General features: G+C 45.3%; 1 protein-coding gene across 5 annotated transcripts in view; it reads right to left on the bottom strand.

Moving 5' to 3' along the window:
- Positions 1-26,464, bottom strand: part of KCNT1 (potassium sodium-activated channel subfamily T member 1) — a 409,716-nt gene that overhangs the window by 86,976 nt on the left and 296,276 nt on the right. For all 5 annotated transcript variants that reach the window (XM_040324182.1, XM_040324185.1, XM_040324181.1 and 2 more), the window contains 3 exons: positions 16,249-16,332; positions 12,111-12,205; positions 3,863-4,043 (listed from right to left, as the gene is read on the bottom strand). In XM_040324182.1, coding sequence (XP_040180116.1) covers positions 3,863-4,043; positions 12,111-12,205; positions 16,249-16,332 — 360 coding nt within the window. The remainder of the gene's footprint in view (positions 1-3,862; positions 4,044-12,110; positions 12,206-16,248; positions 16,333-26,464) is intronic.

Raw genomic sequence — 26,464 nt, 5'->3', positions numbered from 1 at the left:
AATTTCATTATTGCAAGCTGTCCTTTGTTATCTTCTGCATTAGGCTTTGGGTCATTGTGCTTCTTCTGGCTCTTCAAATCTTTTTTTTTCCTTAGGAAGATACTGAAGACCTTATTTCAGCCTTCAAGAAGACCCATTTCGTTTATTAAAATCAAATTTACTGTTTCACACCTAAGAATGGCTTGTAATATCTAAAAAAAACATTTCATATTCTGAATACAAAGTATGATTGATTTTAGTAATAAAGGGACCACATAGTGACTTTGTATAAATGTATTAATTTTCTTTATACAGTTTGGTGGAGAAAAAAAAACATTTTTAGACTTTTTTTTCTTTAATGAGGTCATAAAAACTACTGCATGATAATGTTTTTCATCCTATAGCATCCAGATAGAACTTTAGACTCATTTCTAATTGTTTTAGTCCCTTTTTGGTAACTTTTAAGCTTCTTCATAGAGCACAATAGCTCAAACTGAAATGTGCACTAAATATGTCAAAACTGTGACTCCACCCTTCTCTCTCCCACCTCTCTGTACCATTTGTCTAAGGTCTTAATCAGAGACAGGGTGACTCAAAGGAGACATCTACTGTTTTAGATCATTTACAGTAAATTGAGAAGCTTTTGTTATACATTTGTAGCAGGTACTTCTCCAGACTGATATAATCTATGATGGGAGAACTGTCTGCTGCAGCAGTGTGGGCTTTTTCACACCCCTTTCTCTATTCACACAGACATTCAGAACTGTTTGTTTGTAAACTTCCTATTGGAGGTTGTATGTAAACTCCCTATTGGAAGAGCCTGAGCCAATCATCAGACAGCAGCAAAGGACTGTGGGGGAGGAGATAAAAGGCCAGAGCCTCTTTTTGCCTGCACCCCATCTGCATTCTATGTTGTGTGGAATCGAGGCCTACCAAGGGGCACACAGCCTGCAACTCCAGCCCAGAGGAACAGATTGTTCATGCAGCTCCAGCCCAGAGGAACACATTGTTTGTGCAGCTCCAGCCCAGAGGAACACATTGTTCGTGCAGCTCCAGCCCAGAGGAACAGACTGTCCAATGCTAAAGAAGGACACCCTGCAACAGCTCAAGGACTGAATGCCACTGCGACACACCTGCATCTAAGATAGATCGATCACTCAGGGGAGGACCGCTGACTGTGTACAGGATTTGGTGAGGGGGCTATGTCCAGGAACCTTTAATGCTTTTCATAGAATACCACATCCAAATGTTGTCCATAGAGTTCCTACATTGCTGGTGTAATATAACGCAAAGCTTTGCCTCCAGGACATTACCACGGTGGCTCTTAAAGGAGACACACCACGGGTATTGATATAATTTCACTGGGTGTGTACTAGAGGTATCGTAGGCCGGCCTGGGGTTCCCCTTTAGCCACAGTATCCCACACACACCAAAAGTTATTGTGGAGTCTATTTAATCTGTACATAATGTTACCTAATGCTTTCGTTGTTTGCATAGTGTTCCTGACTGTTTTCTTTAAACTGTTTCAACCAAGTCCTGGGTACTTACACAGGTCCTGGCTGACTAATGTTAACCTGAATTTTACTTTTCTTCAAGTAAACTACAAACAGAACTGTGTTGTGTATTCCTGTTGAGTCATTCCATTAATCACATTGCTAGGTGTGCCAGAGGGGCTGGGGCATTTCAATGGGGTTGAAAGGCAGAGTAACGGACTGAACAAACAAAAGCAGCTCCCTCGGGGGTTTGCTACATATTTAACACTTCATTGTCACATGAAGGTTGTGTACACATAGTAAAAAACAGATACTTAAAACCGATGAATTAAAACTGACCCCAAATCATTATAGTGGCCAAATATATGGCTATTTAGGGTGGGCTAAAAAAAGCAGGGAAGAAGCAGGCATTAAGAAGGTGGGGGGTCTCTGTCAGCATACAATGCTGAATAAACAGGTCATAGATGGTTGAAAGTCAGGACGTCATCTACCTTTCTTCTGCAGCCTTAGGATCCATTGCTTGATTTTCCAATTGCAAAGCAAAGAACCACAATCCTGCTAATTTATTTTCGTTCTGCTGTACTCTAGCCTGAATATTAACTTTAAAATAAAATATTAAAATATACTGTATTTCTCATTATGGTCCCTGCCAGTGAGAGAAACGGTAAGAAGTCTTGATCCTGCAGGAGATTATACTCTAAAATGTACAGGTTAGGTATTGAAGAGTCAGAGTTAATCAGAACGAACAATGCCAAGTTTTGAGTGTTGGTATAATTCTGTCACCCCGGGGTTTGGTGTCTAGAGAATCTTTGCAATGCTATGTTATGCCTGATGGACTCTCTGACATCCAGTCAATGCAGAGATGACAGATTCTGTACCAGAGCTCCATCCCAGAGGATGGCGTGTCTTCCCGAAGACTCTATAGCCTTTGTTATCAAACTGCCCATGTAGAAATGAAGTGCAACAAGCACACCTTCAGAGCTGTCAGAATTTCAACCCATCTATTCTGAAGTTATGTTCATTTTTGGGTTCTCCATGTAAGAAGGGTTTTCGGTTCTTAATGGTTAAGAGTGGCCCTCTTTACCTCTTGTGGGGGTAGCTGAGTTCGGTCTCGGAGGCCATGAGCTATGGCAGTAGAAAGGTTCACACAGTAACCAGCAGGATAAATACACAAGCACAAGGTAACGCGGGTTAACACGAGGCGCAGGGTCTAAGCACTAACTGGTTTTCACCAGAGCCCCCCAATGGTGGATGCTATTGCCAGGTGGCTGTCCACGGGATCACCCCACCAGGAGGTGAGTAAACAGGGGTCAATCAGAAGCATTGTCAATGAATAAGCCAAATGATGGTAACGAATGATAGCAGGTTGGGATCAGGCAGAAGCGTAAGCAATGAACAAGCCAAATGTCAGTAATGAGTGGTAATGAAGAGCTGGACGGCAGCTGAAGCAAGATATTGCCTGGAGCAAAGCATAATAATCTGGCAAACAGGAAATGCAGAGACATAGCTTAAAGCAGTTAAAAAAAAATCTGGGCCCCCTGCAGGTTTATACCATAATGAGCTCATATTGTGCTAGTAATGTGCACTGCATACTAGTACATAATGACAAACTTAAAGGGGTTGTAAAGGTACAATTTTCTTTCCCTAAAGTAAATTTCCCTTTACCTTAGTGCAGTCCTCCTTCACTTACCTCACCCTTAGATTTTGCTTCTAAATGTCCTTAATTCTTCTGAGAAATCCTCACTTCCTGTTCTTCTGTCTGTAACTCCACACAGTAATGCAAGGCTTTCTCCCTGGTGTGGAGAGTCGTGCTCGCCCCCTCCCTTGGGCTACAGGAGAGTCAGGACGCCCACTAACACACAGCTCCTTTCTCTATCTGCAACGTCGGAGCGTCCCGACTCTCCCGTAGTCCAAGGGAGGGGGCGAGCACGACACACCACACCAGGGAGAAAGCCTCACATTACTGTGTGTAGTTACAGTCAGAAGAACAGGAAGTGAGGATTTCTCAAAAGAAATAAGGACATTTAAAAGCAAAATGGAAGGATGAGGTAAGTGAAGGAGGACTGCACTGAGGTAAAGGAAGCTATTTAGGAAAAAAGAAATGTATCTTTACAACCCCTTTAACTTTCAAACAAAGCCCTCCAGTGATGCGCTGTCATCACTGCCGGGACTTCCATATTCCTTATGGGTTCGTTGGTTCTAGCCATTTGAATGACCAGGCCACGATAATGTCACTTGCTTTGCATTTAACACTCGCTGTGTGCCCTGAATGAAGAGCGTCACTGCACATGTGCGAGTGATGTCATCGGCTATTGCTGATGTGATTATCTCCTAAACAGTTTAGTGCATTTAACTTTAGCACCAACAATGACAGAACATGTACAGCTTACCTGGAGTGGTAACACCACGAGTGCCACACAGATCATGATTACCACCAGGAGCTGAGATGGCCATATCTTAGGAGTGACATCTCCATAGCCCACAGTCGAAAAGGTAACAATGCAGAAATAAAATGACTTGAAGAGTGAAAGATTTTCCCCAGCTCTTTCCAAATGCTGAATGCCGCACATCCTGAAAACAATAAAAATAAAAAGTTAGCTTTTTTCTCTACCTAATAGAAAATAAATGTATCTGTTTCCTAGTGAATAAAGTTAAACCCTGGATAAAATCAAAAATGACCCTTGTAGTGGGGATCTACGGGCACTGCAAGGGATAACTGCTTGTTTTTGTCTAGGGGGCCTCTTTAGTCACTAAGCTCTCCACCACCCCGGGTTGTGGGCAGGCACTCAACATCCTTACTTCAATGCAGGCCTGTTGGTCCTGCATTGTATACAATAATGTCTAAGTGCCTGCGACCCATGGAGCAGCAAAGAGAAGCAATTTTGGACAGACCGGTTGTGCAGCTGGGGGGAAGCCTGTGGGAATGAAGAATAAGGTAGGTATAGTTGCCTTTTATGCTACCCCTAGAAAAGAATAAACATATAACCTTTTCAGTATGTGGGCAGTTTTTTATTTTCCCTGCTTTAACGGACAGTATTACAATGTATGTGAAGCCAAACATTTTTGTTTGTTTTGAATGGGGGGGGGGGGGGGATAGGTTATAAACCCTTGTCAGGTATTGCTGTCTGTGGCCTCTGTGGGGAGATACCCATTGACTTCCTATCCCCATAACGACCTTGCCACCAAGACAAGAAGTGGGAGAGAATCTCTACTGGGGACACAAAAAGCAACGAAAAAGCTGAACAGATCCTTAGATTTTCTCTTTGTAGCTTTTAAAAAAAAGTCTAATGCTGTCTGTGCTCCTGTTTGTGATTTCCCCTCACTTCCTATCAGGGCCAGGACAGGGGGGGCAAGAAGGGAGGCTGCCCTGGGCACTGTGGTATCATGTGAAGTTGGAGGGCACCACAAAGAGATTGAGGGGAGCAGTGGCGGCTGGTGCTCAAATTTTTTGGGGGGGCGCAAACGAAAAAAAAAAAAAAAAAACAATTGCAGCCTCACTCGGCCTATCAATTATCACCACTGTGCCATCAAACGCAGCCACTGTGCCATCAAAACGCAACCACTGTGCCATCAAAACGCAACCACTGTGCCATGCCATCAAACACAGCCACTATGCCATCATTTGTCACCACTTTGCCATGCCATCAATTGTCACCACTTTGCCATGCCATCAATTGTCACCACTTTGCCATTAATTGTCACCACTGTGCCATCAATTGTCACCACTGTGCCATGCCATCAATTGTTACCACTGTGCCATCAATTGTCACCACTGTGCCTTGAATTGTCACCACTGTGCCATGCCATCAATTGTTACCACTGTGCCATCAATTGTCACCACTGTGCCATCAATTGTCACCACTGTGCCATGCCATCAATTGTTACCACTGTGCCATCAATTGTCACCACTGTGCCATGCCATTAATTGTTACCACTGTGCCATGCCATCAATTGTTACCACTGTGCCATCAATTGTCACCACTGTGCCATGCCATCAATTGTTACCACTGTGCCATCAATTGTCACCACTGTGCCATGCCATCAATTGTTACCTCTGTGCCATCAATTGTCACCACTGTGCCACCAATTGTCACCACTGTGCCCATCAAATGTCACCACTGTGCCCATCAATTGTCACTGTCCAGACATCCATCCACCTCAGAGCTTTATATTATAACCTGCTGGGACTTGTAGTTCTCCATCATCTCCTGGGGCTCAGGTGCATGCAATCCACCATATTTGTTCAGTTTTTCTCACTGCTGGGACTTGTAGTCCCATAGAGGGTGGATTGCATGCACCTGAGCCCCAGGAGATGGTGGAGAACTACAAGTCCCAGCAGTCTAAATACAATAACAGGCTCCAAGGTGGATGGGTGGGGATCAGGCAGTGCACTGCTGTCCGCTGATGACCTAATGGGGCGATAAATCAAATCCAATTTGAACTGAATTCTGTGGCTTGGCTGGCTTACCTTAGCAGCGCCAGCTTCACTCCGCTCGGGCAGTGTAAACTTCAGAGAAAGTGCCGCGTGACGTCATTTCCGGTTTTCGTCTGTAAGACGAATAGCCGGAAGTCACAGTAGTAATGCTCCCGGCGCTCATAGAGAGGCACGGGAAGCATATCAGCGCTTTTCAATGCGCCCATATTCAAGCTAAAAGCCCGCAAATGAAGCGCCATGTCTAGATTGTAGTGACGCGGCGCTTCATAGGGAAATGGTGGCCGGCGCTCAATCCCAACCCATTAAAGAATTTTTTTTTTTTTAAGTTTCTTTCTTAAAGGGGCCAAAAAAAAAAAAATATATATATATATATATATATTTATTTTTTTGCCTACAGGAGGGGGGGCGGCGCCCGGGCGCCCCCTATGGGCGGGCCGCCACTGGAGGGGAGGCAACAGGAGCCAATAATGGTTCTAGGAGGGGAAATTTGCGTGAGGTGTGCTAGTAGGGGTGATGAAAGGGGGGGGGGCACATGGATGGATGGACGAGTTTAAATATTAAAAATTAACTAAAAACAGCATTTTTAGTTTGTGGTGCTCAGATGCAGTGTGGTTCCACCTTAAATTTTAACCTTTTTTTTTTTCTGACAGGTACCTGCTCCCCCTTTACTTCTGCTCACCTAGGTGAGCAGAGCAAGAGTTCGCCCTCCACGTACTGTAAAACTTCCGGGGGCACCTCACATGTCCCAGGAGACTGCGGGACCATTCAGAAAGTGCAGTGCGTCTCAGGCATGCACAGTAAGAAGCCGACTGTGAAACACTATGAAGTCACAGCTGGCTTCCCAAAAGATAAAATGGCGGCGCAAGGGACCCAAAGACCAGAGAAAAAACTGGCCCAGGTGATGACAGTGCTGGATCCCTGGGTTGGTAAGTGCCTGTATTCTAAAAGTTTGCAGGTATAGTATTTATAGCTGTGACTTTTCATTTATTTATTTATTTTAATTACTGACTGGAGCTCCTCTTTAACGTAATGTAAAATAGGAGTGCCTAGGGGCACTCACATACCGGGAAAGGCACTGCTATTTTTTCCGAAGGAATCCCAAGACAAAAGATATATCTTTTAGGGCACTGCTTATGCCGCATACACGCGATCGGAATTTCCAATGAAAAAAGTCAGATGGACATTTTTCATCGTAAATTTCGATTGTGTGTGGGCCCCATCGGAATTTTTTCCGTCTGTGTTTAGAAATAGAATATGTTTTATTTTGTTCCGATGGAAAAAAAAACGATAGGAAATTCCTATGGTCTGTGTGCAACTCCGACGCAGAAAAAAACCCACGCATGCTCAGAATCTAGTCGACGCATACTCGGAAGCATTGAACTTCATTTTTCTCGGTTCGTCGTAGTGTTTTACGTCACCGTGTTTTGGACGGTCGGAATTTGGTCTTACAGTGTGTATGCAAGACAGCTTGAACGGAATTCTGACAAAAAATTTCATCGGATTTTAGGCCATCGGAAATTCCGATCGTGTGTACGAGGCATTACTGCTTAGGCACAAACAACATTACCAATTTTCTCCATAACATAGCAAATCTCACACTTTTTGAGTTAAGTTCCACTTTAAAACATGTATTAGCAAATGTTTCCTAAAATCCTTGCCCTATCTGGAGAGAAACGGAATAGTAGATTAAAAAATGTCAATAGGTAGGACAGGATTATAAAATGCAAATTAAAAATAGTATTTGCATGAAAAAGTAGAGAGAAAACTGGCATGAGGCCAAGCTGTATGACAGACTGCTTGAGTCACGACGACTATTGTCCTGGTACTTTCTTTAAATCCAAAGATATGAAGGCAAGAATGGCAGAGCCGCGGTCACGCTGCAATGTGCTGCAGTCACATCTCCAATCTGTCTTATTAGGCTATGATTACCTGCACATAATAAGGGCCATTGACGCTTGTATGGCGTGACTGCTGTAAGGCAAAGTGCGTAAAAACGAGGTGGAAAAAAAGATTTCTGTTCTATATATATGTCCATCCTACAGAGGTATTGTCGCACATAATATAAAAGGGCTATTGTAATATTATAATACACCATAGGTATTAATTGAAAGATCGGGGGTGTGAATTTCGCACTAAATAATACACAAAAAGCTAAAATTGGGCTAAAAATAACCTAAAGGACAATACAGACTATAACTATCAGATTCAGATATACAGTAAACAGCATATATAGTATATATATTTGTAGCGGACTACTCCTGTTGGGCAGGCGCTGCTTTAAATTTAGAGGGGAGTCTGAGTGTTAGTCGACTCAAACACATCATTTTGACTAAACTTGGCCTCTGTTTCAGCCATGACTGAGCTGGGAGTAACCACCGTTGTTCGCCTGGGGATTTTGGTATCACTCCAGGCCAAAGGGTGGCAGCAGCTCAGTCAGGGTGATATTGGGTGTCCCCCTCGGCAGCCAATCAGTGGGGGTTGATCGTCCCGCTGTGCATGCTGGGGCAGGGTACTTAAGTAACAGACGTAGTTGGACCGAGGCCGTCGGTCATTGATCTGTCGTCCCACCACCTCGTGGCCCTTCTGGCCAGGGGTGCGTGCTCCTGCAATCCTGGCTCCGGGATCACGTTGGTCCGGGGTTGTGATCTATTTAACCACTTAAAGACCTCAGGTGTTTTTCAGATTTGGTGTTTGCAAGACTAAAACATTTTTTTCTGCTAGAAAATTACTTAAAACCCCCAAACATTATATATTTTTTTTTCTAACACCCTAAATAAAATGGCGGTCATTGCAATACTTTTTGTCACACCGTATTTGCGCAGCAGTCTTACAAGCGCACTTTTTTTGGAAAAAATTCACTTTTTTGAATTAAAAAATAAGACAACAATAAATTTGGCCCAATTTTTTTATATATTGTGAAAGATAATGTTACGCCGAGTAAAATGATACCCAACATGTCACGCTTTAAAATTGCGCCCGCTCGTGGCATGGCGTCAAACTTTTACCCTTAAAAATCTAGATAGGCGACGTTTAAAAAATTCTATAAGTTGCATTTTTTGAGCTACAGAGTAGCTCTAGGGCTATAATTATTGCTCTCGCTCTAACGATCGCGGCGATACCTCATTTGTGTGATTTGAACACCGTTTTCATATGCGGGCGCTACTCGCGTATGCGTTCGCTTCTGCGCGCGAGCTCGTCAGGACGGGGCGCTTTAAAAAAATTTTTTTGTTGTTTTCTTATTTAAATTTATTGATTTTATTATTTTTTACACTAAAATATAAAAAAAAAAAAAATGATCACTTTTATTCCTATTACAAGGAATGTAAACATCCCTTGTAATAGAAAAAAGCATGACAGGTCCTCTTAAATATGAGATCTGGGGTCAAAAAGACCTCAGATCTCATATTTAGGCTTAAATGCAAAAAAAAAAAAAAAAAAAGGAAAATTTGTCATTTAAAAAAATGACAGAAAAAAAATTGTCTCTTTAAGAGGCTGGGCGGGACTGACGTTTTGACGTCACTTCCGCCCAGCAGAGCTATGAGGACGGGTGGGGGCCATCTTGCCCTCACTCAAGTCCTCACTCTCCTGGCGGCAGCATCGGATCTCCTCCGCCGCTACCGACGGCTCCAGTAAGTGGCGGAGGGCGCGGAAAAGCGGCGGGAGGGGGGGGGCCCTCTCCCGCCACCGATAACGGCGATCTCGCGGCGAATCCGCCGCGGAGACCGCCGTTATCGTTTACACGGCCGCCAGCTGAAAACATGGATATCTCAGTTGTGGCAGCAGCTGCTGCCGTTACTGAGATATCCATGTTTAAAAAGAGGACGTATATATACAGTGGGGGGTCCGTAAGTGGTTAAGTAGGCCCAGTAGTCAGACTGGGTCTGTGCTGTCAAGGTGATCCTGTGCTGTCCGTCCTGGAGGGAGGAAGCCGCTTGATGAAGAACCTGTCTTGGAGAGGACCAAGCAAGAGGCTGGTATCTCGGGAGAGGCCTGGAAACTTCATCGAAGGATGCACCATATACTGAGAGGCTTGATGATGATCGCCTATCAGACTTGAGTTCTACAGAAGTTAATCTGGAGAGATCCGGTGATGAATCCTGAGTTAGGGGATTCTGGACCGAAAGCGTCTCCATTCAAAGGAAGGTCTGTGGCAGAGACTTTACTTTGTTCCGTGCGCCACCCTGGCTGCTAGGCCAGTGAGAGGGACCTATCAGAGTGCGCAAAACCCACTCTGGCTAGAGTGGCGACGAGAACTGTGTTGCTGGAAGCAGGAGTGTTTCCGGATTGAAATTACGCACCTAAACTTATCTACTTGTTTACCCTTCCACCTCTTCAACCCTTTTTATTACCAAGTTCTGCAAAATTAATCTTAGAAAAGAAGTGTAAAGTGTGGACATTGAACTTTTTCAACTCTCATCTACTACCCTGGACGGCGAGGAGAAAGAGGTAACATGCCGCCCGAAAATATTCAGCAGCACCTTCGGGGGTAGCGCTACATATTTTAACTTAAAGTTATCCAGAGATCCACTGGTCAGGAGGGGTCTGGAGAATTCGCAGAGTGTCCACAGACATCCAATTGTATGTTGCTGACATTTATTTCCAGCAGTTGTATAGTGCTAATGTATTAGGCAACTCTGAAACAGATTTACATACAGATTCACAGACCATTACATGAATTTGTGCCAAGTTGCGCTATTTGTTGCATGGACGGGAGACAGATTTAGAATGAGTGTCTATGAAACTCTCTATGAACATTGCTAACCTCAGCTGCAAAAGGGATAAAGAAAATAATGTAATGTTTGGTGTATTTTGAGGCCATCAAGATGTGTCAGGCCTGGAGAAGTTATAATTTTCAGTTCTTTTCAGCAATGTGTACAGCACCGAGAGACAGTAGTTGCGCTGAGGTCAGATGGGCGGATGCAGAAATACATAGAATTAGAAGTTTACAATATCACACCAGGAGATAGAGGTGCCACTATAAAGAAACGATTTCTGGGATAGAATTTAAACGGAATTTACAGAGTTGCAATGCATTTATTTGACCCATTTATATATAAAGAATATAAAGTAAAACCCTGGGCAGCTTATACCGAGCACATAGTGAAAAAAAATACATAAGCAGACATTATGTCAGATTATTTCTGTTCTGGTTTTGATAAATTTCCCTCACAGTGTGTTAAATTTCATATGCCTGACCCCTGCACTCTAAGTACATTATTCCTGAAGTCCTTCTTTAAGGTCAACTGTGTGTAGAAAAGTATGGAACAGTTTATTTTCATTAAAGCAGAGTTCCACCCTAAAGTGGAACTTCCGCTCATCTGATTCCCCCCCCCCCCCCCCCCGGTTCCACAATTGGCAGCTTTTGGGGGGGACAGGATACCTGTCTTTGACAGATATCCTTTCCCACTTCTGGGAGTTCGGGCTGCGGCCTGTGACGTCACAGTGGGGCTCCTTCCTCCCCTGGCCCCCCCGGCCAATAGGAGAGAGGAAGCGGGGCCTCGCGCATGCACAGTAGGGTTCCCGGCATGAAGCCGAAAGGCTACACTGCCGGGTTCCCTTACCCGCAAGGGCAGTGGCAGCACCCGACAGATGATTGAAAGATCAGCGGCAGTGCCGATATCAAGGGACTCCAGGACAGGTAAGTATCCTATTATTAAAAGCCAGCAGCTGTAGTATGTGTAGCTACTGGCTTTTAATTTTTTCTTTTTTGGCCGGAACACCGCTTTAAAGTCAATGTGCTGAGGTCTATACATCTATTACACTCTTGCTTGTGGCACAGTCAATAGTGGTTCTAAAGGTTCAAAGTTTTTTTTACCTTCATGCATTCTATGCATGAAGGTGAAAGCCTTCTCTGTGCAGCAGGCCTTTAGTACTAATACTTACCTGAGCCCCCAGCGATGTGCACGAGAGCCTTGGCTCTCCAGGGACACACCCTCTTTATTGGCTGAGACAGCAGTAGGAGCCCTTGGCTCTGTGTGTGAATGGAGACTGCTCAGGTAACTGATTGCAAGCTCCTTGCTCTGGGGGCACTCGGCAGGAGGGAAGAGCCAGGAGCGTTGGCAGGGGACCTGAGAAGAGGAGGATTCATACCTTTTTTTTTAGAGGGGCGGGGGGGGGGAGGGGGGGAGTGTAAAAAATTGACCAGCCCCAGGTGCCAGATGTGCTAGGTGCACTACTGAGTTAGAGACAGAATGATTGCTTACCCTGTGAAGACAAGGCACAGAAGAGTGCAGATCAGAATGATCACCTGATTGAACATGGCCGACTGCGTCCTCTGAATAGCACGGTGGAGGTCATTCTGAAAGCAGAAAATTATTACAATTAGCAACCATTACAATTTCTGTGCAATAGGTGCTGGGTCTTGTGGCTTCCTTCCTGTCAGAGTCTTTGTGCTTTATTGTAAGGCCCATCCTGCATACTTCTATATGGCTCCTCTTAAAGGGGTTGTAAAGACAAAAATATTTTCCTCTTAAATTAAAGTCTGACAGTAGCTGATAAAGTAAAAAGTAATGTTTTGCATTATAACTAGTTTGATACCTGTTGAAATCGAGCTGTTTTATTCACCTCCGTCACTCCTGAATCATTATTCTCACGGACTTCCTGGTTTGCGGTGCGCATTCATTCTTGCTACATCACGGCCTAATGGGAACTACAGTTCCCATTAGGCTTAGCCTCCATGCCTGTGAGGGATAAGAGAGCATCTTCACGCAGGGCTGTAGTCATAGGGAGGGGGTGGGCACATTCTGCTTTCCACCATGCAAGACGGCCCAGAGGCTGGTGGAAAGCAAGAAGAGGAGTGCCAGGAAATGGCATTTTCAATCCTGGATTACTGTATTTTGGAGGTCAAAAGGAAAAACGAGGTAAGTGATATTTAAATGCTCTTGCTTACAGCAATCAATTGATCTAATAAAAAACAAACCTTTAGTGTTCCTTTAAGTGGTCTTAGCTGGAGTAGAGCAGTAATTCTAAAGTTAGCAGGACAACTATAAATAATATCGCAATTGTCCTACTGAGATATTCGGACAACAAACATACTTATATTTACTCCTGTTTAAGGTATGCAAAAATCTAAAATTAGGAATAATATATCCCATTAGTATTCCATAATACTAGCAGTGAACCAAAGGTCCAGGGGGACCTGCAGGGTTCTGTACATCGCTTCTTGAAAACATCTTAGCACCTGGTCTCAGTACTTCTCGCAAGACCCTCGGGCCGCGTACAGACGAGCATACATGTACGATGAAACCGGTCCGCTTTCACCGTACATGTCTGCCCGGGGATTTCTGTATGGTGGCTGTACTCATCATCATACAGAAATCCGCACGTAAACAATACGCGGGGCGTGTCCGCGCCGTGACGATCACGCGGCGACGTGGGCGGCCCTGCCAGTTCAATGCTTCCACGCATGCGTCAAAGTCATTCGACGCATGCGAGGGATGGCGGGCGCTAGGACATGTACGGTAGGTCTGTACAGACGACCGAACATGTCCGAGCGGGCAGGATTTCAGCGGGCTGTTTTAAAACAAGTCCAGAAATATTTGCCCGCTGGAAAAAGGCCCGGCGGGCAAATGTATGCTGGAATCCTGTCTGCTCGGGCATACACACGACCGAACATGTCTGCTGAAACTGGTCCGCGGACCAGTTTCAGCAGACATGTTCGGTCGTGTGTACGACCCATCAGCCTTAATAAAAAAACAGCAGGCTGGTTCTTGGGAGAAATTATGCACATATCAAAATGCCTTGATGGGTAGATATCTGTCTAGAGCAGGGTTTTCAAACTGGCGGCCCTCCAGCTGTTGCGAAACTACAAGTCCAATGAGGCATTGCAAGCATGACTCCCACAGGCAGAGGCATGATGTGGCTTGTAGTTTTGCAACAGCTGGAGGGCCGCCAGTTTGAGACCCCTGGTCTAGATTAATGGGTATTCCAAGGCAGACTGTATTTGCATGCAGGCCATTCTAAGTAACACCCACATGTGATGCTAAACCTCCATGATTGAAGGAACTGAAATCCAGTAGATGAAGAGGGGCAGAATGAGGACAGAAAGATTGTGAAGTTAAAGTGGATGTAAACCCATCCTTTCTAAACTACTGCCATAGTGCTGATCTATAAGGATATACATGCCTCCTGCATGTATCCTCACCTGTCAAATGTCTCCCCTCTGTCTGTTATAAGAACTGAAAAACTTCAGATTCTGTGGGTAGATCTGTTGTCTGGAGCTCTGTGGGTGGAGTCATGATATCAGTAGACTCCCCGCCCTCCTCTACACTCCCCTTGCCAACATGCATTATTTCCTGTGTATTCCTTACACTAAATTCTGCTATGATCACTAACATCCAGTCAAAATCCAGAAAAGTAACCACATGACTTCAGAAAAGGAGTGGGGGTGGTCTCCAGGCTAGTGCATGAGATATGTAAATATCCTGTCACTCACAGCAAATGGCGGACCGGACTAAGGTTTTTCTCTGGAAGTCTGTTTTATTTCACTAAACAATAAAAGAGAATTGCTCAGAGCTGGATTAACTCTGTGTGGCAAGACTGGGCACAGATGATAGGAAATCTTATACTGTACATTGCGACATCAAAAAATAAAAATAAAATAAAATGTGGGTTTACATCCACTTTAAACCCCCCCCCCCCCCCACTCTCCTCATTGGTTCACTGGATGGAATTGAGCCAATGGCTCCCACTGCTGTCTTAACCAATGGGAGAGGGATTCCCGGGATAGCCAAGGCTCTCATACACACATTGCTGTATTGAGAGGGAGCTCAGGTGAGTATTTGGGAGGGGGGCTGTTAAGGGAGCAGCACACCAAAGGTTTTTTACCTTCATGCATAGGTAAAAAACCTTCAGCCTTTACAACCACGTTAAGTTTACAAATCTCTTGGAGGGCATTTATAAAACCTTTAAAAGCTTTTTTTGGAATCCTAATAGATTGGCTTTTCAGAAAATCAGCAGTGTTCTATAGACTTGAGACCTCATTACCACCCTGGGAAATAATCAGAGCAGTAAGCAATTCTGAGTGGTGCAATCAGGAGTCATCTACTGCCATTGTTTGGATGGGAAATAGAAAACTGAAGAGGAACATTTAGATCGGAGTTGTAACACATTAAAGGGTAAGTTTGCCCTTTCAAAAAAAATGTATTCGCCTTTAGATATAAAGCCAAAGCGTTGCCTTTACTTTTGAATATAGCAGGGAATGGTAAGTACCTATATTGGTTTTATTTTTGCTATATGTGTTGCATTTGAAAGATTTTCCCTTTTTCTTGTCTTGGAGACAAATCAGGAATTAAACGTTTCTCCGAAGTCAGGGGAATCCCCTCTTTGACAGTTGTCACTGAAACACATGTCCCCAGTGGAAGTGGAAAATAAGTGATTGCCTCTCTGTCCCAAAGACTATGATCACCGGCAGGGCTCAAGTCCTGCGGGAACGCGTGGGAACGGAGTTCCTGCACTTTTTTCACAGCAGGAACTCCGTTCCCTTTGCAGGACTAGCGCAGCCGAGCCGCCGAGCCGCCCGAACCAATCCTTCACTAAGCGGCGATGCCCAGCTCGAGTCACTGTCGGGCAGGTGAACCTTAGTAATCCTTTATGTTACTGGCCGCTTCCTGTATATGGATTCATCAGGTAGTGTATAGGTATTCCGTCACTTCCTCGATGCCGCAATGTCTCCTGGAAGCTTTTGTCATTGTTCCCAGGAGACATTGCGGAGGTCTGCCGCGAGTTATCGCGGGATTTAGAAAGAACTTGCGGTTTAGAAATTATGGATATGAGGGTATTGTTTTTTTTTTTGGTGGGGGAGTGGATCTTGGGTGGGTAGTTCCCACACTTTTCCCCCAGGACTTGACCCCTGATCACCGGGACAAAGGTGGTGATTCTTCCCATCAGGGACACAGACAGTAATAAAAAACAGACATGATTTCTAAGCTTTATCTACTAAATACAGAAAAATGTATATAGATAAAGCTCATGTATCAATAGCATATGGTTTTATCCAGTTCAGCAGGGATGAGCCAAATTCAACCCATGTATGGGCAGGCTGGTTGTACAGAAGTCGATCTACCGATCTACTTTTGCAGACTGATCAGTGGCGCCAGCTTGTACTCTGACAGTTGGGAAGTCTCCCTGCTGTCAGAATACAATAGCACAGTGGGAGTGATTCCCTATCTACATCAAGTGTGTGGATGGGGGAATCGGATCATTTTTTTCTCTGCAACCCTGTGGTTGAACAAAAAGATTATTAATTTGTGGCCAGCTTAATAGGGACGAGTTAAAGTATTGAAAAAAGGAAGGGTAACAATGGAAGTGTTAACATAATCACTTCTTGTCTGTGATACTCACAATCATATTCTCCAAAACGCATTTTGCTAGCCAGCAGTTCAGGAATACTGGAATAAACAAATTCCGCAGAGGAGGCCAAAATATCTAGGAAAGAAAATAATTATGTATAAGAAAAAAAAATCCATATTTATTATATTTTTACACAACAAAAATCAAAATAGCCCATGGGACTTTTATAGAGTCACACTTCAAACTTTAAAGATAACATTTATAAAGAATTTATTAACAAATATTTAAAAACACATAATGCAAAAATGAATAATAGACATCAATACATGGGTGAAATTACATTTAGATTTATATAAGAAACCTTTCCATGGAACCTAGATATAGCATGAGGATGACTGCCAACAGTCTGGAATAACTGTGCTGTAGGTCTTGGCGCATTTCGAGAGAAGGATCTCACTTCTTCAGGAGAAGCACAGGAAAGCATAGTTGGGTAGAAAAAAACCTAGTCTACTATCACCTCATAGGTGGTAGACTATGGAGTAGACAAGAGGTTGGTATATTCTGATACAGATTGCCATCCACAGACAACAAACTTAAAAAAAAAGAAAGATAATAAAATGCTACAGGTTCCACCACTCTTCCCCTCTCTTCCCCTGGGAGCTGTGACAGGGCGGGGAGATGTAAAACAGTCAAGAGCTCAAAGACCGGAGCCTGGCGTCCGGAGCCAGCGTCCTGTCTCAAGGCAGAACAGGGAAATGCCTTGTTAACACAGCCATCCCCCTGTTCTGCAGTATATCGACCGGCGGCGGTCGGCAAGTGGTTAACTGAAGAAAACATTACTGCCAGCTTTTTCTCATAAAACGCTCCTTCTGTGTCACTCTCAATATTAATAGAAGCCTCTAATATCTCAAGTAAGGACGCTCGTTCTGGCCGACCTCCTCCTCCAGCTCCGCCTCCTCGAGTGTAGCTTTTGATTGGGGGAGAGCAGTGACTATCAATGAAACAGCAGAGAGAAGTCACATGACCGTGTCCACGAGAGAACGGCGTTAATTGAGGTACATAGAAGCTTTGATTTTCAATAAAGGTGACACAGGAGCAGTGTAGAAGGGGCTGACAGTGATGTTTTCTATACTGCAGAGTAGGGGTCTCCAAACATTTTAAACAAAGGGCCGGTTTATTGTCCTTCAGACTTTAGGAGGGCCAGATTGTGGCCAGCATGATTAGAAATTGTCTTAGCATCAGTGGGAGTAAACATCATCACATTTGGTATTGGGGGGGAAAGGAATAGTGCCCCATTGTTGGTATCATAGAGAAGAATAGAGCCCTCATTATTTGTGACGGTGGGAGAAATGGTGCTCCATTTTTGGTGTCAGATGGCATTGTAGTGTCTTGTATCAGTAGGAGGAAAAGTGCTCCAAGGGCCGGGTAAAGGCAAGCAAAGGTCCACATCCGGCCCTCGGGCCGCAGTTTGGAGACCACTGCTGTAGAGTATGCTGGCAATGCTGTCCCAGGAGACTGGGGGTCTCCTGGGAGTGCAGAGGAGGAAAGGGGGGGGACGACTTTATAATGAAAAGGGGCTGTGTACTGTGTAGGGAAAGGGGTCTGTATGCTGTGCAGGGAACGGGGGTCCGTGTGCAGTGCAGGGGGTCCGTGTGCAGTGCAGGGGGTCCGTGTGCAGGGGGTCAGTGTGCAGTGCAGGGGGTCCGTGAGCAGTGCAGGGGGTCCGTGTTCCTAAAACTTCCCTCTTAAAATTAGGGTGAGTGTTATATGCCGATAAATACAGTAGTTAAAAGGGGGGTGATTCTTTTCTATACCCACTATACTGTTTATATATATATATATATATATATATATATATATATATATATATATATATATATATATATATATATAGCTGATGTTCCAAAATACAGTATTTTATTTTACCTTTTCATGTGACCACATTGAATAAATGACACTTTGCTACAATGTAGAGTACTGAGTGTACAGCTTGTATAACAGTGTACATTTGCTGCCCCCTCAAAATAACTCAGCACACAGTCATTAATGTCTAAACCGCTGGCAACTAAAGTGAGTACACCCCTACGTGAAAATGTTCAAATTGTGCCCAATGTTCTAGCTTTACACATACAGCTACTGTAGTTATGTTTTACAAATAAATGCTTCAGTCCAAAACAAAAAAGAAAAAAGAAAGAAAGGAAATAGAGCAGTTAATGGTGAATACCTCCATCAGATTTATGTATTTCTGTTGTGTGTCCTATAGGGGGGATTCCCCTTCACTTCTTGACTTGGAGACACAATAGAAGTAAAAGATCTCTTCAAAATGAGAGGAAAACCCCTCTTAAAACCGCTGTCACCAGAACAGATGCCCTCATTGGTGATTTCTCTCCTCTCCTGTTCTGTTCTGTTCTGGGGTTGACTGTATAATATTGGATTTCCCATTACTTTCTATCCAGGGACAAAGGTCACCAGGACTAATGGAAATGACGAATATCCTCACTGTGACACAGACAGCAATAAAACGTGACAGGGACATTAAGATTTCCCTAAACGAAAAAAACGCGTTAGCTTTACTGTAAATCTGTACTTTAATATTGCATATCTGAATACTAGCATAATCCAAATCGCAAATGGTTCTCCTTAAAGCAAGCTCAAACTCTAAAATAGGGCAGAGTCTATACTTCTCTGTCTCGGTTTGTTGGGTGAAATCACAGATCTACAGTATATAAAGTAGTCCCCAAAGACAAGTCATTATCATATAGAGCCAGTGTACACAAAAGACTACCCAGGAATGTAAATTTGATCTCATAAAGGGAAGCATGCTGTTTTCTTCTCTCTCTCCGGGTAACAAAGTAGTTGCTCTGAGCTGTGCAATAGAAGTAATCCAGGCTCATTTCACCATTCAGCTCCAAGAAGAGAATCAATGTGGAGCCAGAAATTGTTCCACTCTGCAGTTTCATTATCATTCATACTCTGCCATCCCACTGAGTCCCAACCACCAAAGGCTCATTCAATACAACAAGCTATACCCCACAATCCACATTCTGAAATGGGTCATTAAACCAGAAAGGTTGGCCACTGCTGATTTCAGCAACGAAGGGGGCTAAATGTGACAAATTGCAATATAATGCTCAGTTTAAGGCCCAAACTTCTATTACTATAAAAGGAATCAAATCCCATTTTAAGGTTTTAAAGTAGAACTAAAGGCAAAACATTTTTTTTTCCTTTTGGATACAATACAGGAGCAGGGCTGGACTGGGACAAAAATTTGGCCCTGGACTTCATCTAGACCGGCCCACTTTGACAGGTCTCTCCCACAGCGGCCGGACAACTCCCACACCCCCCCCCCCCGGCAACCCAAGCCCCCTCTCCCCCTTCACTAGCCGTTTTACTTTATTAGAGTAGAACGGCTGGTACTGGTACTCTTATAGGCAGTACCAGTGGGGAAGTTAGACATTATTTCTCCCGGGGCAAAGAATCAGTTTGGTGCCCCCCCCCCCTTATGGGACAAGATTAGGCAGAAGTGAGAAACTCCCAGGCCGCTGTCACTGAAGCCGGCCCACTGAGCCATCGGCCCACCGGGAAACTCCCTGTAGTCCCAATGGCCAGTCCATCCCTGTACAGGAGGATTATAAGCCCTGTCATATTATTTGTTGCCATCTGTGGGGAGATTTACCTTCACTTCCTGTCCCATAGCCAAAACAGGAAGTTACAGGAAATCTATCCAACGTGAGGGAATTCCTGGTTGTTATGAGGGTCACCAGAATCTCAACTCTCATAAAAACTAAGGCCCAGATTCACGTAGGGAGCGCGTATTTGTGAGCGGGCGTAACGTATCCTATTTATGCTACGCCTCCGCTACGGTCACCTGCGGTTTTGTTACCCGCGGTTTTGTGTGGATAGAAAAAATAGAACTGGATTCGTCCAGCTGCGAAATTCCGCAGCTATCGGCACATAACCGCAGGTAACCGCAGTGCACTGTGTCAGCTGCGTTTGGTATGAATCTTGAGGGGGAACTCCATGCCAAATTTCAAACAAAAAAACGGCATGGGTTCCCCCTACAGGAGCATACCAGGTCCTTGGGTCTACTATGGATTTTAAGAAGAACCCCCGTACGCCGAAAAAACGGCATCGTACCCCTAGTCATTCACCTGGCGGAGAAAAAAAATGTAAAAAAAAAACACACTACACAGGGTTTTTAAAGTAATTTATTAGTCAGCTCTGGGGCCCCCCTCTCTTCTTTAGCTCTTTTACAAGGGGGGGCCTGCTTCTTCGATGTCTTCTGCAGGGGGGGGGATGTGCCGGTCTTCACCGCCATCTGGTTCTCTTTCACCGGGGGGGGGGGGGGTTTAAAGTAATTTATTAGTCAGCTCTGGGGCCCCCCTCTCTTCTTTAGCTCTTTTACAACGGCCCCCTCCCGGGCTTCTTCGGCGCGCGGGGGGGGGGGGGGGGGTGTGCCGGTCTTCACCGCCGTCTGGTTCTCTTCCGCCGGGGAGGGGGGTGCTTTCTTCTTTAACTCTTTTACAGCGGTCCCCCTCCCGGGCTTCTTTGACGTCTTCTGCCGGGGGCTGCCCGGGCTTCTGTTGCCTTCTGCCTTCTTCTTCTCTTCTTCTATGTTGACGCGTCGCTTCCTCCCGCTGTAATGCCGTGTGCACGGCTCGCACCGATTTATATAGGCCTCTTATGACATCACAGTCCCATCATGCTCCGGGTGCGCGGAGCATGATGGGACTGCGACGTCATAAGAGGCCTATATAAATCGGTGCGAGCCGCGCACACGGCATTACAGCGGGAGGAAGCGACGTGTCAACATCGAAGAAGAAGAAGGCAGAAGACGTCGAAGAAGCCCGGGAGGGGGCCGCTGTAAAAGAGCTAAAGAAGAAAGCGCCCCCCCCCCGGCGGAAGAGAACCAGACAGCGGTGAAGACCGGCACATCCCCCCTGCCGAAGACGTTGAAGAAGCAGGCCCCCCCTCGTAAAAGAGCTAAAGAAGAGAGGGGGGCCCTGGAGCTGACTAATAAATTACTTTAAAAACCCTGTGTAGTGTGTTTTTTTTCCACCTGGTGAATGGCTAGGGCTACGATGTACCCCATACTCATTCACCTAGGGTGGAGGAACGGCATCTGGGGGCCCCCCTATTAAAGGAGGCTCCCAGATTCCGATAAGTTCCTCTCCCGCAGACCCCGACAACCAATGGCCAGGGTTGTCGGGAAGAGGCCCTGTCCTCATCAACATGAGGACAGGTGCTTTGGGGTGGGGGGGCCACAGCGCGCCCCCTTGCCCCAAAGCACCTACCCCCCATGTTGAGGGCATGCAGCCTGGCACGGTTAAGGAGGGGGGCGCTCGCTCGTCCCCACCCCTTTCCTGATCAGTCGGGCTGCTGCTCGGATACAGGTCTGGTATGGATTTTGGGGTGAACTCCACGCCGTTTTTTCGGCGTACGGGGGTTCTCCTTAAAATCCATAGCAGAACCAAGGACCTGGTTTGCTCCTGTAGGGGGAACCCATGCCGTTTTTTTATTTGAAATTTGGTGTGGAGTTTCCCCTCAAGATTCATACCAAACACAGTGCTTGGTATTGGCAGGGATCCAAGTCGGATCCCCGTTCAATATCGTGCCACGGCTAAACGCAACCGCAGCTAAAAGCGCTGTACAAATGCAGCTGATCGCTGTGCCTGGAGTCTTGAATTTCAGCAAGATAAACATGCTTTTAGCTGCGGCAAAACAGCCGTCTGTGTGAAAGGGGCCTAAGAGTCAAATTCAAACTTTACAGGAATGTCTGAGATCTGCACATAACTTTAGCTGCCTAATGATTCATAGATTTTCTTGACACATTTTTAACTAAAGTTAAACTCTGATTACGGATTTTTTTTTGTCATATATTTGGTTTCAGATGGGTTTATCATAATTCAACACGAAGGAGACTTCATTCACAGACGTGCATTTTTTTCATTGAGAAGTGCTTTTTGTTTTATATATTTGATGAATTCTTTTCAATATGCATTTGCTCCCCTGCATGTGCACTCATTAGCTGCCGTGATGAGACTCGAAAGCCTACAAATGACTTGGCAGGATGATGGAATAAAGAACGCTCCTTTGTGACGAGGAACCAGCAGCGCGAGTCTGTAGAACCTACTCCCACCTAGATGATCATTTCTGCTCAGCATTCGGAGCTTTCAGTCAATTAGAAAAGAAAATCTTACAGCTGCGCCTGCCACTTATTTCACGTCGTGACTTTTCTGAACAGACGTGAATTTCAAGGACCCAGAACAAAGGCTGCGTGGGAAAAGCCAAGCTGACAAAAAGCAACCTTGTCATTTTTAGCCTCGCTCTACAGGCTCCCCACCATTCTGGAAACTGTATGGATGGAGTATGGTACAGGGTTAGCCTTGTGAATGATGGCTACCACCCAGATCCAAGAGAGGTCCGTGCTTTCCCTCTGCCTCAAGGACATGTTTGGTAATAATGAAATGAATAATAGTAATAGTAGATGATGGGCTCAGCAATGCCAAGCTGCTGCTAACAAAGCAAACAGAATATTGGCACGCATTAAAAAGGAGATAAAAAGATAATTCTCCAGCTCTACAAACTCTGGTCCGGCCGCACCTGGAGTATGCTGTCCAGTTCTGGGCACCAGTCCTCAGGAAGGATGTACTGGAAATGGATTGAGTACAAAGAAGGGCAACAAAGCTAATAAAGGGTCTGGAGGATATTAGTTATGAGGAAAGGTTGCGAGCACTGAACTTATTCTCTCTGGAGAAGAGATGCTTGAGAGAGGATATGATTTCTATTTACAAATGCCGTACTGGTGACCCCACAATACGGATAGAACTTTTTTGTGACCACTACACGGCCAAGACACGTTACCACTCATTAAAATTAGAAGAAAAGAAGTTTAACCTTAAACTACGTAGAGAGTTCTTTACTGTAAGAGTGGCAAGGATGTGGATTTCTCTTCCACAGGCGGTGGTTTCAGCAGGGAGCATCGATGGTTTCAAGAAACTATTAAATATAATTTACTGGGTGGAGAAGGCAGCCCCTTACTTGCATATTCATGCGGCTTCAGCCAATCCCTAGCAGAAAGAATGGCCAGTAGGGGGCTGAGGTGTGTAAATATAGTGTGTGTAACTATAGGTGTGTGTGTATAAATAGGCTGGAGCCTGGAATAGCAGGGCCTTGTTCCTATGGGAGAAGACCCAGCCTGAGGGCTGAGGCTCTCTAGGCTGTTAGAAAAGCTTATCTGGGTCCCAGCTCCAGCTAAAGCTAGGGAACCCACATCCAGGGACGGACTGACAACTCATGAGGCCCCCGGGCAATAAGAGATTATGGGGCCCCCAGGCAATAGAGTATGGGGCCACACAGTATACACACACACACATACAGTATACATACACGGTATACAGACACACAATATACACACACAGTATACAGACACACACAGTATACACACACAGACACACAATATATACACACAGTATACACACACACACACACTGAAAAAGTACTGGAGAGGCGGGGCAGCTATAATCTTGGGACTTTTTTTACAAACACAGATTTTTACATAATGTCCCTGGTTTTACTGACAACCCTGATGGGGCCCCCTAGTGGCATGGGGTCCTCGGGCAGTGCCTGAGTGCCCGAATGGTCAGTCTGCCCCTGCCCACATCCTAAGTTCCTAAAAGCAGTGCAGGAAGTCTACAGAGGATCTGACCTTCAGTACAGAGGCTGGCTAGTACTGCAAGAGAGCATGCACCTACCCAAGGCACAGTGAGTACAAGTGGGGTCCCCTGAGGTGTAGTTCACCAGACACTGAATACAAGAAGGTGGCTGCACCCTGAAGAGACAGCATAGTTAGAAGTGTTCTCCATTATCTTTCTTCTAGTTTGGAGTATCCCAAGGCTCACCCAGGGGCGGACTGACCATTCGGTCCGTCGGGCACTGCCCGAGGGCCCGTGGTGGGGGGGGGGCCCGGGCTGGCTCAGTCCGCCCATGGAGGTGCCTGCAGCAGCGTCGGCTTCTACACAATGAAAAAAACCCAGAGAAAGCAGTGCCTTGGATCCCTCTAGCTAGGTTGATGTGGCTGCGCTGTTGTATGAGAGGCTTGTGAGGTGTGAGCTGGAGATGGATGGAGCCGTGCGGGGATTTACAGTCACTGTGACAGGCGCTCCGGCCACCTCTCCCCCCTGTGGAATTCAGCTGAGGGGGCGGGGCCGTAAGTCACTGCCGCGGAGGACTGTCTGTGAAGGAGCTGCTGGACTCGGAGGCAGAGTGAAATGTGAATTGCACAGGCATGGTTTCCACACAGACCTGCCTGTGCAGAAGCAGGTCAGTGTCATAATGAAAGCACTGTCTGTGTCTCATCTGTGTTATAAGAGCCATGCTGATTGTTTCTTTACCTTCTTTCCCTGTGCTGTGTCTGTGCTTATTTACCAGGTAGCAGGTCAGGTGCTATTCACTAGTGCACATGATGAGCCATCCATCCCAGCCAGCTCATCCCTCCCGAGCCTCTCATACAACAGCCACATCATCCTAGCTAGCAGGATTTAATGGTTCAAGACACTGCTTTCTCGGGGGTACAGACTCGTTTTTTTTTTTTATTGTGTATGATAAGCTGCCACTGCTCCGGGCACCTCCAGGTTTCGGACTGAGCCGGCCCGGGCCCTCCCACCACGGGGCCCTCAGGCAGTGCCCAACTGACCGAATGGTCAGTCCGCCCCTGCACACTGATATCTGGTACACTGAATGCCACTCAGTGTATAGATATCAGTGTTATATATAGGGAATAGCACTTAGACCTGATTTACATTGAAGCAATATACCATGCGATTTGACATGTCAAATCGCATGGTAATAGCACTACCCGAATCGGTGCGATGCCCCATTTCTGGCGCAGCACCGATTCCCAAAAGTAGTTTCTGTATAACCTTTGGCGACTTCTTGGTGCAATTTCCATAGACATCTGTGTATGGAATCCGCACAGACGTCTCTGAAATCACGCGCCAAATTCACACTGACATGCGGGTATGAAATCGTGCGAGTTTAGCTGAACTGTCTCACACAATTTCATTCCCGCTGTCAGTGTGAACCTGGACTAAGGCCTGATTCACATCTATGGCATTTTTTGTGCTTTTTGCATTTTGTAGATTTGCACAACAGTCCATTTAACATGGTTTCCTATGGAACACGTTCTGTAGTGCAAATCTGCAAAATGCAAAAAGCACTAAAAATGCATACTGTAGGTGTGAATCCAGCCTAAGTGAGTGTTATTCCCTATATATATTCCTTACATTGGTGATCAGTGAGAAGAATGTTCCTTACATTGGTGATCAGTGGGAAGAATGTCCCTTACATTGGTGATCAGTGGGAAGAATGTTCCTTACATTGGTGATCAGTGAGAAGAATGTTCCTTACATTGGTGATCAGTGGGAAGAATGTTCCTTACATTGGTGATCAGTGGGAAGAATGTCCCTTACATTGGTGATCAGTGAGAAGAATGTCCCTTACATTGGTGATCAGTGAGAAGAATGTCCCTTACATTGGTGATCAGTGAGAAGAATGTCCCTTACATTGGTGATCAGTGGGAAGAATGTCCCTTACATTGGTGATCAGTGGGAAGAATGTTCCTTACATTGGTGATCAGTGGGAAGAATGTCCCTTACATTGGTGATCAGTGAGAAGAATGTCCCTTACATTGGTGATCAGTGGGAAGAATGTCCCTTACATTGGTGATCAGTGGGAAGAATGTTCCTTACATTGGTGATCAGTGGGAAGAATGTTCCTTACATTGGTGATCAGTGGGAAGAATGTCCCTTACATTGGTGATCAGTGGGAAGAATGTCCCTTACATTGGTGATCAGTGGGAAGAATGTTCCTTACATTGGTGATCAGTGGGAAGAATGTTCCTTACATTGGTGATCAGTGAGAAGAATGTCCCTTACATTGGTGATCAGTGAAGAATGTCCCTTACATTGGTGATCAGTGGGAAGAATGTCCCTTACATTGGTGATCGGTGGGAAGAATGTCCCTTACATTGGTGATCAGTGAAAAGAATGTCCCTTACATTGGTGATCAGTGAAGAATGTCCCTTACATTGGTGATCAGTGGGAAGAATGTCCCTTACATTGGTGATCGGTGGGAAGAATGTCCCTTACATTGGTGATCAGTGAAAAGAATGTTCCTTACATTGGTGATCAGTGGGAAGAATGTTCCTTACATTGGTGATCAGTGGGAAGAATGTTCCTTACATTGGTGATCAGTGGGAAGAATGTCC

Source organism: Rana temporaria, chromosome 9, assembly GCF_905171775.1.
Source record: "Rana temporaria chromosome 9, aRanTem1.1, whole genome shotgun sequence".
In the NCBI taxonomy this organism is placed as follows: domain Eukaryota; kingdom Metazoa; phylum Chordata; class Amphibia; order Anura; family Ranidae; genus Rana; species Rana temporaria.
This window is presented reverse-complemented; position numbering and strand designations above follow the sequence as displayed.